Source organism: Aptenodytes forsteri, unplaced genomic scaffold, assembly GCF_000699145.1.
Source record: "Aptenodytes forsteri isolate BGI_AS27 unplaced genomic scaffold, ASM69914v1 Scaffold231, whole genome shotgun sequence".
In the NCBI taxonomy this organism is placed as follows: Eukaryota; Metazoa; Chordata; class Aves; order Sphenisciformes; family Spheniscidae; genus Aptenodytes; species Aptenodytes forsteri.
In genome coordinates, this window is record NW_008796046.1 from 608,108 (window position 1) to 622,353 (window position 14,246).

General features: G+C 39.7%; 1 protein-coding gene across 1 annotated transcript in view; it reads left to right on the forward strand.

The window, feature by feature from the left end:
- Nucleotides 1-2,387: 2,387 nt before the first annotated feature.
- The window catches only part of FCHSD2 (FCH and double SH3 domains 2), a 177,232-nt gene continuing 165,373 nt past the window's right edge, over nucleotides 2,388-14,246 (forward strand). The window contains exon 1 of the mRNA XM_009286111.2: nucleotides 2,388-2,479. Coding sequence (XP_009284386.1) covers nucleotides 2,424-2,479 — 56 coding nt within the window. The 5' untranslated portion in view covers nucleotides 2,388-2,423. The remainder of the gene's footprint in view (nucleotides 2,480-14,246) is intronic.

Here is a 14,246-nt window from a genome sequence, read left to right on the forward strand (position 1 = left end):
GGGGGGGGGGGGGGGGCAGTGTTTGGTCAGTGGGTATTGGGGTGACCGTGGCTGGGCCACCCCTATACCCAATGGAGGTTCTCCAAATGAAGGAGAGCAATGGCTGGGCAGGGCTGGAAGGGGGTCAATGATTGCAGAGGGCTTGGCTGCATGGAGGTGTTGAGACAGTCTGCACTGGTCGTGGGGTGCTGCTGGCTGTATTTTGGGGGCTCAGCTGCATTTGGGGACTATGGTGGGTTGATACCAACAGCGATGGGTTGGTTGTCTTGGAGCAGAAGGTCACGTCTGGAGTTGATGCAAGGATGCAGGCTATCCCGGCATGTATCAGGAGCGTGGGCGAACGGGGGCAGCCAAAAATGTGCAACATATGTGTGATGGGAACAATCTGCAAATGCAGCAGGGAGGCTTTTTTGTGTCCGTGCCGTCCAGGGGAATATGGGGTGCTTTGCATTAGGGGGGGCTGGTGTGGGAAAAGACGTAAGAAGGGATGTAGATTTGGAAAAAAAGGCTGTTCCTAGCCTGGCTTGTCTGCCTAGACAGGTTGTTATCTGGGAGACTTGAGCTGTAGTGGGGTGTTGAGCTACGTTTAAGTACTGATACATGGAGATTTATTAGTTAGTTGTTTTGAGGGTTGTATGCAATGGTCGGTGTGCGGGGAGAAAGGGGGAGCTAGAGACGGTGAAGCGGGTCTCAGGAGGGAGAGGCTGCTCCTTTGCAGGCACTGTGGAAGGGAGTTTTGTGGTTTTGAGATTTGTGGGTGTTATATATTCTTTACGATGCTGCCCGATTAGGGTGGTTTGGGCTGTAATCATTTACAGTCTGATTGTCGTAGCACGCCGTAGATGTTTGAGATTTCCTATGTGATGTTGAGATTTCTGGGTGAGGAGAGGAGATTGCAGGGGTTTGCTGTGTGAACCGTATAATAGTGACTAGGAGAGATGGGGAGGGGAGGAAGACTTGAGAGGGAGCGTAAACAGAAATCCCTTGTCATCCCCCGAGCTCCCCAGTAGCCCTGGCAGGCAGCTGCAGTGAAGATACCTCCTTGGCTCATTCCTGCCTCTCGACCTCTCGTTTTGCGGCTGGACTCTGCTTTTGTTAAACAGTTCTTATTTCTATTTTAGTTTGCGTTTGGCGGCTTATTTATATTACATGTGTGTCATTCTTTGCCTATATTATTTCATTTGAGATTATTTCCATTACGCGGGTCATCTTGTGTGGGTTTATTTATTTTGAGTAGGGTTTTTTTCATATACAGATAAAAACGAAAATGCTAAAAGTTCACGTTAAAAATAGACACTTTTTCTGCTTGAAGTCAGGGGCATACATGTGGGGTTTTTTTTTTGGTATCATGAAAAACTTATCTTTATATAATGTTGTGATTAAAGGGTGCTTGTTGCTGGGGGATTGTTTTCGGAGTTAAAATTGAGGAGGCTTTTGCTAGCTGGTGAGATCTAGATTTTTTTTTGCCTGGCTAGTGAAGAAGAGGGAGATCTGTGTCTTATTCCTCTCTGAATTTTTCATCTCTCTTCCCCCATTACAGTAACTGTTCGGCATTTCTGTCCTCATGAATGCATAATGTCTTCAGATATGCTGGTGATCATTTTTTTTAGGCCGATACATGGATTCCCTGTCATCACTAGAGGGCTTAAATGCCAAGACCTCTTGTTTTATAAAAACAAGAACAAAACAAGCCCAAGGTTCCCTTCCAAAATCAAATCATTCCTGATACCTGTGCCTATGGTGCTACCTGCCAGTTATCAAATAGGTTCCCAAAGTATTGAAATTTTAGCTTTCTGATCACAAGGTTCAAAGGAAAATTACACCAATACTAAAAAACGTTAAGGCCAACCTTCTGAAGCCTTTTATAGAGGGCTCTTTTGCTCTGGTGGACAGTCAAAAAACAACTTGATGTTTAAGCTATCTTTAGATGATAGCAGTTGTAGGACAGTTTAATAAATTTCAAAATTACAGTTTAATAAATTTCAAAATTGTGTGACTTGCACTGAAGTGCTAAATGTATACACTAACATTCCCCCACCCCACCCCCCACCCCACCCCCCCTTTTTTGGTAGGCAAAACTCTTTTGTTGCACGCAAGCTACCCTCCCAGGTTTTGGAATAAAATTGCACTTTCATTAATGGTTGGGCATAAGCATGAGGTTCTTGCCATGTGCAGTGTAAGCCTACTGGGGTGACAGCACTCATTGAAATCAGCCTTTATGAATGTTGTGTAGGGTTAAACTGCACTCTTGACTCTGTGTTCGAATTTTCCACTGAAGTGTGCAATTTCAAAGTAGATGAAGGACATGAATTGTGTTTTCTGTTGTTGAAATTTGACTTAAACTCTACAGAAAATATATGTGGTCTGTGGTTTTTTTGTAGGTGAAAGTTACACAAGAGCTAAAGAACATTCAGGTTGAGCAGATGACAAAACTTCAGGCCAAGCATCAGGCAGAATGTGAGCTACTTGAAGATATCAGGTAAGGTTACAGAAAATGCTACCAAAATTCCTTTAAGATCCAGTTTTTGGAAGAACATTTGAGCTACAAAACTTCAGGAACTGACGATGGAATTTCCTCTTTGGATTTCCTGCTTTTAGGCTGTTAAAGTTTTGACACAGCTGGAAATTATAACTGGAGCTAACACAATGCAAACCATTTTTTCTTCTCTTCAATGGGGGAAATGTTAAAAAAAAAAAAGTCACAAACAACATACAAAAAGCATTGGTCTTTTCAGCAATATTTCTCTATATAATAGACTAAGACTTCGATTTACCAGTTGTCAGGTGCTGCTAAAATTATTAACATATTTTAAAACCACTGATGATTTACGTCTCGCTAGAGATAGCTTTGAACAGCACTTTTAAATACATTGTATTTTTTACCAGAAACTTATAAATGTAAGTATCTTCTTATAATTTAAAACTCTGCACAGGTTAAGATCAGTAGGGAAAAGCGACATGACATCAATTGTGGGGGTTTTATTATTCATTTTACCTAATGTGATCACTTCTCTTGAAGTTAAAAGTTTGCTTTTAACAAAATACGGTGGGAGTGGATACCTGGCATTATAAGGAGGATTAATCATTCCATTTGGAGAGGATCAATTTCTAGGATGGTTCTTCTGTAAAATACTCAGCAGTAAGTCCACTGCTGTCCTGCTCTTTTTGGCAGTGTATAGTCCACCTGTTAATTGTTTAAATGAGATTTCTTGCTTTATATTTGTATATAAAATACAAATGTGTTAACTTTGACAGATGGCGTGCTGTTTGTCTCACTCTCACAGTGTCCTCTTTTCATAAATCAGAATGTCGAGGCTTGAGCTTTCTCTCCCCTGTTTTTCTTCTGTGGGTGTTGAAACACTTTTTTGTGGGGGAAAGATCACAGCGTTCATTTCCTTAGATTAAATTTAGTGGCTGTGCAGTGTTTAACTAGCAAATGCTGAGTAGTAAGTAACGGGCTGATCCAAGGAATTTTTTCTCACTAGATAGAAACTTATTTTTAGAACATCTAGGCCAGGTACTGCTGCTCTAGTCCAGGTTTTGTTAGCATTTCCTATTTTTCAGGAGCTTATAATCACTTCAGTCTGTATTCTGCTGTAAGATGTCATAAGTGTTATTAGCCTGTGGATACAAACCCAGGAAAACATGTGAAAATGCCGACTTAAAATATTTTTCTTTAATGTAATTTGATTTCTACAGTTAATTTAATTTGTAAATTTTAATGTTATGGATCAAGAAACTGGGTTAATATATTTAATTCAGTAATGGTCACTGAAAGTACATAGTCTCTGTTCAGCATTCTTGTTGCAAGCAATCTGCGTTTGCAGAATCACTGCGTGGATTTACAGATTAAACATTCTTTAAACATGGAATGATGTGATAGGATATGACAGCTCCATCGTGTCAATGATTTGTTCAAATATCAGATAACAGAGTAAGAGGGAACAAGAGAATTTTTGCTTAAAAACATTTGCTGAAAAAACCCCGATCTTGGTTTGTGATGCAGAGGCCCTTTAATCGCATCTAGCTGTGAAGGAGGACCTGGGCTTTGAAGACTTGGTTCTCTTGCTACTGCGTCGGTCAGCGCGTGACACTCATGTGAGAAGTTGGGTGTCAACCTCGTCATCCCATTAGTTGTGTATTTATGACTGTATTCAGGATATGCAGCCACCGTGATTCCGGAGTGTGTGTTCCAGAAAGCAATGCTCACTGGAACCACACACAGGATCTTTTTGTCTCTGGATTATTTTTATAGAAAGCACCCTGCTGTTATCCAAAAGTATTAAATTTTAACTGAATGCTGTTTGTTTATCAAGACCTGGGAGAGTTCGGGTCCTTCCGTAGCACTGTTGAAGCTTTCAGGCACTGCAAGAGTACAACTTTGTACTCTTGTATTATGCTGCTCTGAATTCTACAAACTTAACTGCTGCAGTGGCAACAAGACATTCTGAACGTGTGGCTTGCAAGCTAGTGATTAAGAATGCTTTTTTAAAAATGTTAAATTATTACAAATAATTACTGTATTTGTTAGCATATAAATGCAAGCATTCAAATCATGTATGCAATACTTACAAACCATAGTATTTGTATAGGATTTAAAACTCTAATTATATTTTTTCTATCACTTCAGTTTTGCATACAACTAAAAAGAAGTGATAAAAGGAAAAGATCAGAAAGTTCTCTTATGAGTTCTAGCAGAATACATCTGTTGTCTGGTATATTAGCAGATGATTTTTGGCAGCCTACCAGGTCATAAGCATACTTGCCATTCCAATAGCTTTGATATCTTTATGCAAAACCGAGCACTGCTTTAAATGTTTGTAGTTTGAAGGCCTAAACTATGTCATTTGGAGAGGATGAAGACTGAACTACTGTTTATTCCAAACGGGATTCTTCTTGGTCAGGGTTGAGGCATATAGGTGTAACTACCTTTTCTCCAGCCCCTCGCAGATACTTAATCTCCTTGAGGGCTGTACATAAACAAACCCACCATGTTTATTTAAATCTAAAATATGTCTTCTTTTTGAGTGATGATAGTGTTTTGTATGCAAGGATGTAGATTCAGGTCCTGCAGGCTGGGAAGAAAAGGCAGCATTTTTTGCTTGTGGAAAGCATACCCAGGACTTGACAAAGCTATGTCCTGGTAGTTGAGTGGAAAGCTTTCCTGGGAGTTGGATGACTTTTGACGCAATGTAAAATTTTAATATCTATTAAAAAAAAAAATCAAATATCCATTGCAGTCTTACAAACTGTGTTGTGTTTCTCTTCTCTCTGGAAGCTTAGTAGCAGTAAAGCTGAAGTATCTTTTTATGACTTGACAAGACTATAATAAAAAATATGTTTTGAAATGTGTTAGCAAATAGGTTTAAAAATACGTTTCTGTGTTTATAAGCTCTATTTGGCTCTTCCTGTTACATTTCTTCATACTCGGTGACTAGGGAATTTGTGGAACAAGTGATTCAGGATGCTTTTAGGATCATTGGCTCAGTTTTAGGCATGACATGTGTTTATCTTCTGTAGCTCACTAAAGCTACCATATCCTTTCACATGGTAGATCCGCGCTGGCATTACTATAAAAAGATTGTCTTTCTGCAACCGTGATGGAGAAAGAAGTTTTTCCCCCTGAAATGTAAACGTAGGCTTTGTTGCTATGAACCAGAAATCCTTCAAAGTTTCTCTATGGCTAGAAGTACTTCTTCACTCTGTTGTTACCTGGTTGCTTTTAGGCAGCAAGTTCTTTTTGTTTTGTTTTGGTTTTTTTTCCCTGGGGGCCAACTGGATTATGAATGGCTGAATTTATCAGAGGTGTTGGCAATTTTCATGTATTTTAGTTTGGTTTTAAAGATTGCCTTGTTTGATTGGTGGTAGTAAAGAAGTCACGTGTAGTGGTCTGAAATTGTCCTTAGTTTGCTGGGACATAAGCATACTTTCCTTTTGTGTGTGTGCACGTGTCTGCAAAATTGTGAAGAACTCTGATCCCCATCTTAATTCAACTTGGTATTTCTTGTATTTATATGCTATAGACTTTGTAAACTTGCTAGGTGATAATTGCTTTACCCTGAACGTTATCTCAAGGCCTGCTTTTCAAAAGAACTTTATATGCCTTTACAGTTTTTGCTAATGTATTCTAAAATGTCTTTTTTAAAACTTCTCGGCTTTCATGTTTTGCCAGCGAGAATGAGGTTGTGGTTACATGGCTGTTTTAATATGTTCTGAAGTCTGGACAGCCGCTGAAGAGCCGGCTCCACTTGCCAGCTATTTCTACTGTCTCCCTGTAGGAGCACAAGGTGGGTGAGCCACGTGGATTAGGGAATTTACCCACCTGAAATCAAACCTTCCCGACTTTTCTCCCACAAAGTGATAATTTTTGGATAAATCCTTCCCTGATCCAGCTTGCTGCATGGCTGCGCAAGTGCCGCTGCTAGCATGAGAGGTAGGAGGAACGAGTACCTGAGAAAGGAGAGGAAAAGCAAGACTCTGCAGCAGCGGCCCAGGTTCACGTGGGATTAAAGTCACTGTGTAACCGCAGCCTAATGCTCCCGTAGAAGGCACAGCTGCTGCTTTGTGAATTACAGAGCTGGAAAGGCCGCCTTATTTAAGTCTTAGCTAATTTTCTGCTGTCTGAATGTGTTGATCCTATGTTGCTTCATCATTTTAAGTCGGTTTACTGTACAGTGTGTGGAAAATAGATGTAAAGATTGCATGATTTCTGGCTGAAATGGAATAGCAATACAGTCCTTTCATTTGTTGGGTCCCGAATTTAGTTTTTCATCGCTTTCAACTAAATTCATAGTGTAAAAGGAATTGCCAAAATCATAGGCTCATAATTTTCGTGTGCTCCTGATACGGATGCAAATACATGTACAGATACCTCCTTCTGTTTCTTTCCCTCTTCTGTCCTTGTGGTTTCTCCCTCCTTCCTTTTTCTTATTTAAAATACCTTCTCATTGTTCAGTCTAGCATGTATCGCAGTGTAATGTATCCTATAAATTCATTCAACTTTTTTTTTTTAAAGCTACATTCTCCTCTCATTCTATTTCTGTCTCATTTGCCTTTCTCCTTCTGCTGCCTTGCCTTTGTGTGGTATTTTCTATCTTCCATCCTCTCATCCAACGCTCTGCCCTCTGAAGATTGTTCCCTCCTTCCAGTTTGTCAACTCGTATCTGGGAGGAAAACCAAAAAAATTTCATCTCTTCTGTAGTCCGTCCTTTATCTAGTTCTGAGCTTGTGAATTTTAATTAGTTCTTGGGCATCACCTCTATTTCCGAGATGCTTTTGCATTTAACATTCAGCTGTACCGCTTACCCCTGCTAGGTTTGTTAAGCCTCTGTGTTTGCTTGCGAAGTGGGGAGATCTTCTTGTGGGTCTTCCTTAACAATTTGAGCCCTTTCTGGTTGCAGATGCTGCTGCCCTGTCAGCTCAGCTGTCACTTGCTTCTGCTCCGCTGAGACGTAGCAGGTTAGATGTGGAGTATATGGGTGAGGAAAGAAGGAACTTACTGGGGATTTGTGTTTACGTGCCCAGTATGAGGACAGAGTACTTCTTCGACGTCTCTAACTTGGTGTCTCATGCCTGTCATAACAAGCCTGAGTGAACAGTACTGATACTTAAAAAACAAAAAGAAAGTAAAAGTATGAATGAATATGTATCTGTAGATAGCTAGTTGCTGCTAGTTTTAACATGTCATTTTATGTATTGAATTATGCTCCACTTAATAAAGTTGCATGTAACCTTTTGCTATGAATATACTTTGTACTCTCTGGTGGAATTTGACTACACTTCTGTAATCTCACTGATTATGTTGGTAGGTTCGTGATAAGGTTTACGGCAACTTTGGCTGCGAGTCAAGCTACTGAAGTAGAAACTAACTGCAGTTCCAATTTTAAATACAGCAAATCTAATATAGCAGCTACAACGCAGATCACTTAACAGATAGTGTGTTAGGGAAAAGTCTCGCCACAGTATGGGTAGCGCTGCAGAAGGATAAGTAACTGGAAAAGAAAACGGTAAAAGAATATGTATTTATATATGTATATAGCCATATATATTAGGATGCCATAAGAGATTCTGAAAAATTATGAGAAAGCTTTACTTTTCCTGTCCTGAGGCAAAGTGGTAGTGAGGAGTTTACCTTTCTTCCTGTTCTTTCCAGTCTCCAGCTGTAGGGAATGAAATTTGTTCGGGTATTCTTGAACCCTGTATTGGGCTCCAGAGCGTGTTTGCCTCTGGCTAGTGGGTATCTGATAAGGCTTTTTTTTTTTTAAATTCCTGGTCAGAACTTCCTCTCTGAAGTTGCTGGGAGGTTTTCATAAGGAGATCATCTTTTTTTCCTTTATACCGCTCAGAAATTTGTCCTTCATTGCCACCTTTCCTTTTTCCTCCAAGGTCATTCACTCTATTCAGCAGACGTGATGCTCGCCTCTGGTGTTCGGGGCTTTATTTAAGTAGGAGCAGAGTGATTTTCTGTGCTTACAGGTTCTGAATTCTGTAACCTGGCAAAGTGGAAGACAGCAGAAGAATGAGAAAAACTCTTGAAAACTGTATGCACAATATTGTTTTAGTCTGGGTTTGGCTCACACTTGAAAAGGCTTTCCTTGTGCAACTAGTAGATCTAGAGGCTTAATTTTTTTCTTTAAAGCTTGCAATTTTCTTAGGAGTTGATGATATTTTCTTTCCTCTTGGGTTGATCTTTCTCACCACTAGTGAGTATTGTGAGTTCATTTTTTATTTTTTTTTTTCAAGCTCTGTTAATTAGTTGAGGAGACACAGCATAATTCTTCGCTATAACACTGAATACGCAGAGATTTTAGAAATTTTGAGAAAAGTTGGTGGTGTTACTTCTGAATAGTCCTCCGTATAAAGATGCCGCAGAATCTGTGGTCTGGGCACGTTACCTATAATTAGGCAGTCCTTTAATGAGATGCTCGCATTCTTGACGGAATTAAAATCTGGTGATGTTTTGACTGGAACTGTTTGAGGGAAGCTTGGAATGTACTTAAAAAAAATGTTGCCTACTGGGTGTGGAAGTCCAAGTTTTGAGCAGTGGGGGGGGAAGTTTCAGTATAAACATAGCCACAGTGTAATGATTCAGGCCTATCTTGGCACAGTGAAATTGAGAAATGGACCACACTCCTTCATTTTTTATTTATTTTTTTTATCCCTGACACATAAAAAGTAATGGATCTCCTGTTTCAGTGTTTCTAAGTAGCTTTACAGTTTTTGGTTAACTGATGAAGGTTTGTTTTTGATGATTCTTCGGTTGGTTTTTTTTTGTAGCAGGCGTAAGAGTGTAAAAAAAAAAAAACCAAACAAACCAGAACAATCCATTTCTCACATCAGAAAGAAAATTATTTTTTTTTTTCCTCCACTTCAGCTTTAAGGTTTGCATTTGAATGAGCTTTTGTTTATTAAAGCAATTCCAAGACATGCTCTGGAAGTCTGATTTTTAAGGGCTTGTGTTTCCTTAGAAGCTTTCAGGAGAATTCAGGCTTGTTACATTAGCTGGTGAGCACTGTGCCTTTAGCATGCATTTGTCTTGGAAGACAGTAAAAAGATGATTCTGGTACTAAGTACAACACATGCTTTCTTTGCCAAAGGTTGCATTTTCAGTTTTGACTCAGTGCCCCCTTTTTACGAATGAATCCTTTAGCTTGCAGAAAGTTGTGTGGGGTTTTCTTTTCTGAATGTTATCCGAGTACGGCCTTTCCTGGAGCTATCATTTTTCACCACAATGTTACCTGGCAGAGCTCTAGAAAACCAGCAGTTGCGATGCGGTCCTGTAAAGTTGCCTTTGTTACAGATTTTTATGGTGACGGTTGCAAGGCATTGCTGAAAATCGACCAAGTTAGGTATGTATATTAGAATATATGGTACAGGATAATTTTAAAGGAACAAAATGCTCTTCCTTTGATCCACTTGATCAAACCCAAGCCGATTCTGTGAGGAAGGCTTTCCCTTTGAGGCTCTAAGTATTTTTAATCCCAACTCTTTCTTCCAAAACCCTGTATGTAAGAGGAATTGAAGATGTTCAGGACATACCACAAATGTCATGATAAGCTGTATTGGAAAGAGGAAGAACATTCTTATCATTCCAGACACAATTAGTGTAGGCTGGCTTAATTTCCTATGGTGTTCTGTTGTATTAGTTTCATCATGTTTGGAGGGAAAAGGTTTATTTTGCAGGTTTTGCATCCTTTGCCAGGTAGTGCTTTTAGCATCTTGTGCAGACAGTGCTTTCAGCCTTTTAGCATACCCTACACAAAGACTTTTGTAAACAATACCTGCTGTGGCTTGGGACATTCAGGCTGTTGATAGAGGGCACTCCACCCTTTTCATCTAGCTTCGTGGCTGAAGATGTTATTTTTTTCTTCCCCTCCCCTCCGTGCCAGCCTTGTAACTTCCAGAGGAAAGACTTTAGACGTTCACAGGTAAACAGAGATGTGCATCCGCTAGTAAAGCTGATTTCGGTTTAGTCCGGTTCATGGTCCATTATATTATCTGTCTTGCGGGCACAGATTCTCGTCTCTTGCCTCTGCGAGAAGGGTGTGGTGAGTAGCAGAAGATGGCATTACACCACCAGAACTGGCTTCACTGAAGTGTTTTTGACCGTGTGTCAAGCTGGCCCAGAACAAGTTCAATTTTTGTCATGCTGAAAATACCCGTTAGCACGTTGTGAACACTGATTCTTGGCAATGCCGATGTTTGTGCCACAGAACTGGAGTTAATCAGAAAGTAAAGCCTTGTCCACGGTCCCTAATGCAAACAGTGTCACAGGTTGGTGTTTCTAAAAAATAATAATAATAAAAAAAAAAGATACCGCTTTTCATAAAAGCTTTTATGACTCGGAGAATTTGATAGTTGTTGCTGTATCTGAAGTGTTTTTTATGTTTTTACTAAAAGTTATAATTGGAACCTGTGTGTATTTTGTGTCTCATAAAGGCTAGTTGAATGTTATATAAAGGGTGCTGAAGAACCTCTCAAGAAATGTACGGAATTTATGTTACAGACCTGTTTGGCCAGTCTCCTGATGGTGCATTGTGTGAATTTCCATTTAATATTTGAGTTTCTGGGTTCAGGTCAAATCTGGCTTTGGAATCAAAGGAGAATGGCTGGTCTCGTCTCCCGTCAGGAGACCTTGAAAACCTTGTGCCTTTTCAATGCCAGCGAGTGAGAAGCTTGTCCTGACAAATGAGGGAAACAATATTATCAGATCATACCTCATGTAAATACTCTTCATAGGGGAGGCAGAGGTAAAAAGAGAGATTGTTTTTGGTTTGGGTTCCCCCCTACCCCCAGATAGGGGCCTATGTAGTGTGAGTTATCTTGACTGCAGAGAACTTAGTACCGTGTTACTTTGCTTGCCATCCCCAGCTGGTCGCTGAGCTCAGCTTCTCCTGCCTCTGGTGGACTTTTAACCAAGCTGTTATCTTGTATTACAGTTGGTGAGTTTAGTTTTCTGATGAATGTGCTTCTGATATCTTTTTTTTGTCTTAGTACAGTCAGTGAGCTTGTTTAATCTTCGTAGTCGCATACTGCAGTATGAAAGCACAGAAAAAAGGTGTTCTGCATTCATATTTTTAAAAACGGGCTGTAAAAAAAGGGCAAAACCTAATCAAACCAAAGTTATTCCAGTCAAGTATTTGCAGTAAATGAAACTGGTTTATAATAGCTCAAAGTAGCATTTTTCTGGTTTTTTTATAGTAGGTTTTAAAATTTTAATAACATTTTTCCAAAATGCATAGTAGGAATATGTTAAGTTAGAGGCTTTTTAATGAATTAATGTTTGTAAGTGTTCAGTTGTGTTTCTTCAGGAAAGAGAGTAAAAGTAACTAAAAAAAAAAAATCTATTGAAATCTAGTTTTTCTTCCTGTGTGCTATTGTAAGCATGTAGATTCTATTCTTAGATTTTCTTAACGTTTGGAGATGTTCCTTGTAACAGTCTTTTGAGTTATTTTAAGTATTCCTTTCTTTGTGCCTGTGAGAATGCGGTTAGGTCCCATCTCCAGTGACTACAAGACGGTTGTTCACACACATCTTTATCCTCCTGTGCTTTCTCCAGCAAGCATCCTTTTAATGAGAAAGACAAAATGCGTTGGTGTCTAATTTTATGGGAAGAGCTCGGCCATGCAGAAGACTTTCGAAGATTTATAGAGGTAAAGCCACTAAGTATAGTTATTTCTAGCTTGTGTGCCAAATGCGAGCCAGTGTTAGTGAAGAAAATTTTGGCACTTGTGACCATGTTTAAATACACACAGTACCGAGCATAAATAAGTTATTTTTTTGGCTCTGCTATATTCTGTATGCATTGGAGGGGAGAAAAAAAGGGAGGAGGCAAAAAACCAAACAAGCCGCAATTTTTCTTGAGGGTATGATACTCTAAGATGATCTCAGATCAAAAGTGCTTTTAAAGATGTTTGAATATAAGAATAAATGAATTTGTATGTTTTGTGAGACATTCCTGGCAATATTTGGAAAAGCTGGAAATTTGAGAAATTACTTAAAATTATTTTCTAAGGCTGTAAATGGTGGAAGTACTTTGGTTTTAATTTGGAGTTTGAGAATGACAGCGATGAGGGCCTGAATTTTTTTAAAAAATGAAAGAAAATTGACCCAAACATTTTTCAGACTTTCAGCAGCATAGTAAAATAGTTGTATTCTCTTGACATAATTGTGAATGTCTGTCCTGAAACATTGCCATATGTTAGGCTGCTGAATTTCTGTTAATGTTTGATGTAAAAATCAATGTTTCTCCATCCTAAAACCAGGCAGAGACAGAGGAGAAAGGCTAGAATGACTTGTGAATTCAAAAAACAATTTCAGAAAAGCAATAATAGGCAGCATTATGGTGTCTTGATTTCTAGCAGCCACTTTTCATTCTGTTGGTGTCTGCCCAGCCTGGTTTTAGCCTATCTTATCTCTAAATGTCCTTTGCTCATTTTCAGCTGCGTTGCCACTAGTGAAAAAGGGTGTAGATGACAGCGGCTTTACATGTTATTTTAATGTGCTTGTTGTTTATGGAGTTTTCTTTCATGTTAATTGATTTTGTGTGATTGTTTCTAATTATCTCTATGTGATCTGAGCTGACTAAATAAGAGGACAAGTAAATATAAATGCCTAGTAACACGTAATTGAAAATAGGTCCCACTTTTGAATTTCCTCTTTATCATTCTTCCCCGTTCTTCTCAACACTGTTAGCCCACATAGTTGTGAGAGAGACACAGTGCACAGGTAAAGCGTTCACATTTTCTGTACAAGATCTGCTACAGTATTTATATGTTTGTACCGTTGGGGGAAACCAAGCCATTTCTGGGAATGCTAGTATTACTTTCAGGATTCAGTTCCATCCGAATTACAAGAAGAAACAAATGAAGAGAGGACCACCACAAGGTGTTTTTTAACATGAGTCGCAACAAAGCCCAGACCTTTGAATTTTAATAAATTTATTTCACCAGCTCCTGTGGTATTGGTGCAAGGTGATAAACTTAAATTAATTCACTATACCAGCAATACCAGAGCGTATCGGTGCTCTTTAGAAATAGATGTGCCTCCGAGGTATCTCCCCTGGGGTGTCTAACCAGTAAGAATTTCAAACTCTGCCACACCTCTGTTCTGTGCTGCAACTATTGCCTTGACAGAACCAGCTGTTTTCTGCTTAGGTGAGGAAATGAAACTGCATGCAGCAGTTGCTCTTGCTGCGTCCGTTTGATGTTATACCACTCTCTGCTTGCACATTGCACTGCTTTACAATTTGGTGCATGGGGAGTCACAGTTGTAGTTTGTCCTTCCTGACACTGGATTGGAGGAAATAGTTTGGTGACTGGAATGATCGCTACCCGTGCGCCCCCCCCCCCAAGTTCTGCAATGAAGGCTATTGAGGTCACTTGTATTTCTTTAATGTGTGTAAATCTGTACCTGGAAATATGTCCAGACAGAATACTGGGGAGCAAATCTGGCTGGCTTTGCTCTCTAAATTGATAAAATGCAAGCTAACTGCAGTCCACAAGTTCACAGAATCGTAGAACAACCCAGGTTGGAAGGGACCTCAAAAGACCATCTGGTCCAACCTTTTGTGGAGAAGAGAGCCTAGATGAGATTATCTAGCACCCTGTCTAATTGCATCTTGGATGGATCGATGGGCCGAGGCCAACTGTATGAGATTCAACAAGGCCAAGTGCCGGGTCCTGCACTTCGGCCACAACAACCCCACGCAGCGCTACAGGCTTGGGGAAGAGGGGCTGGAAAGCTGC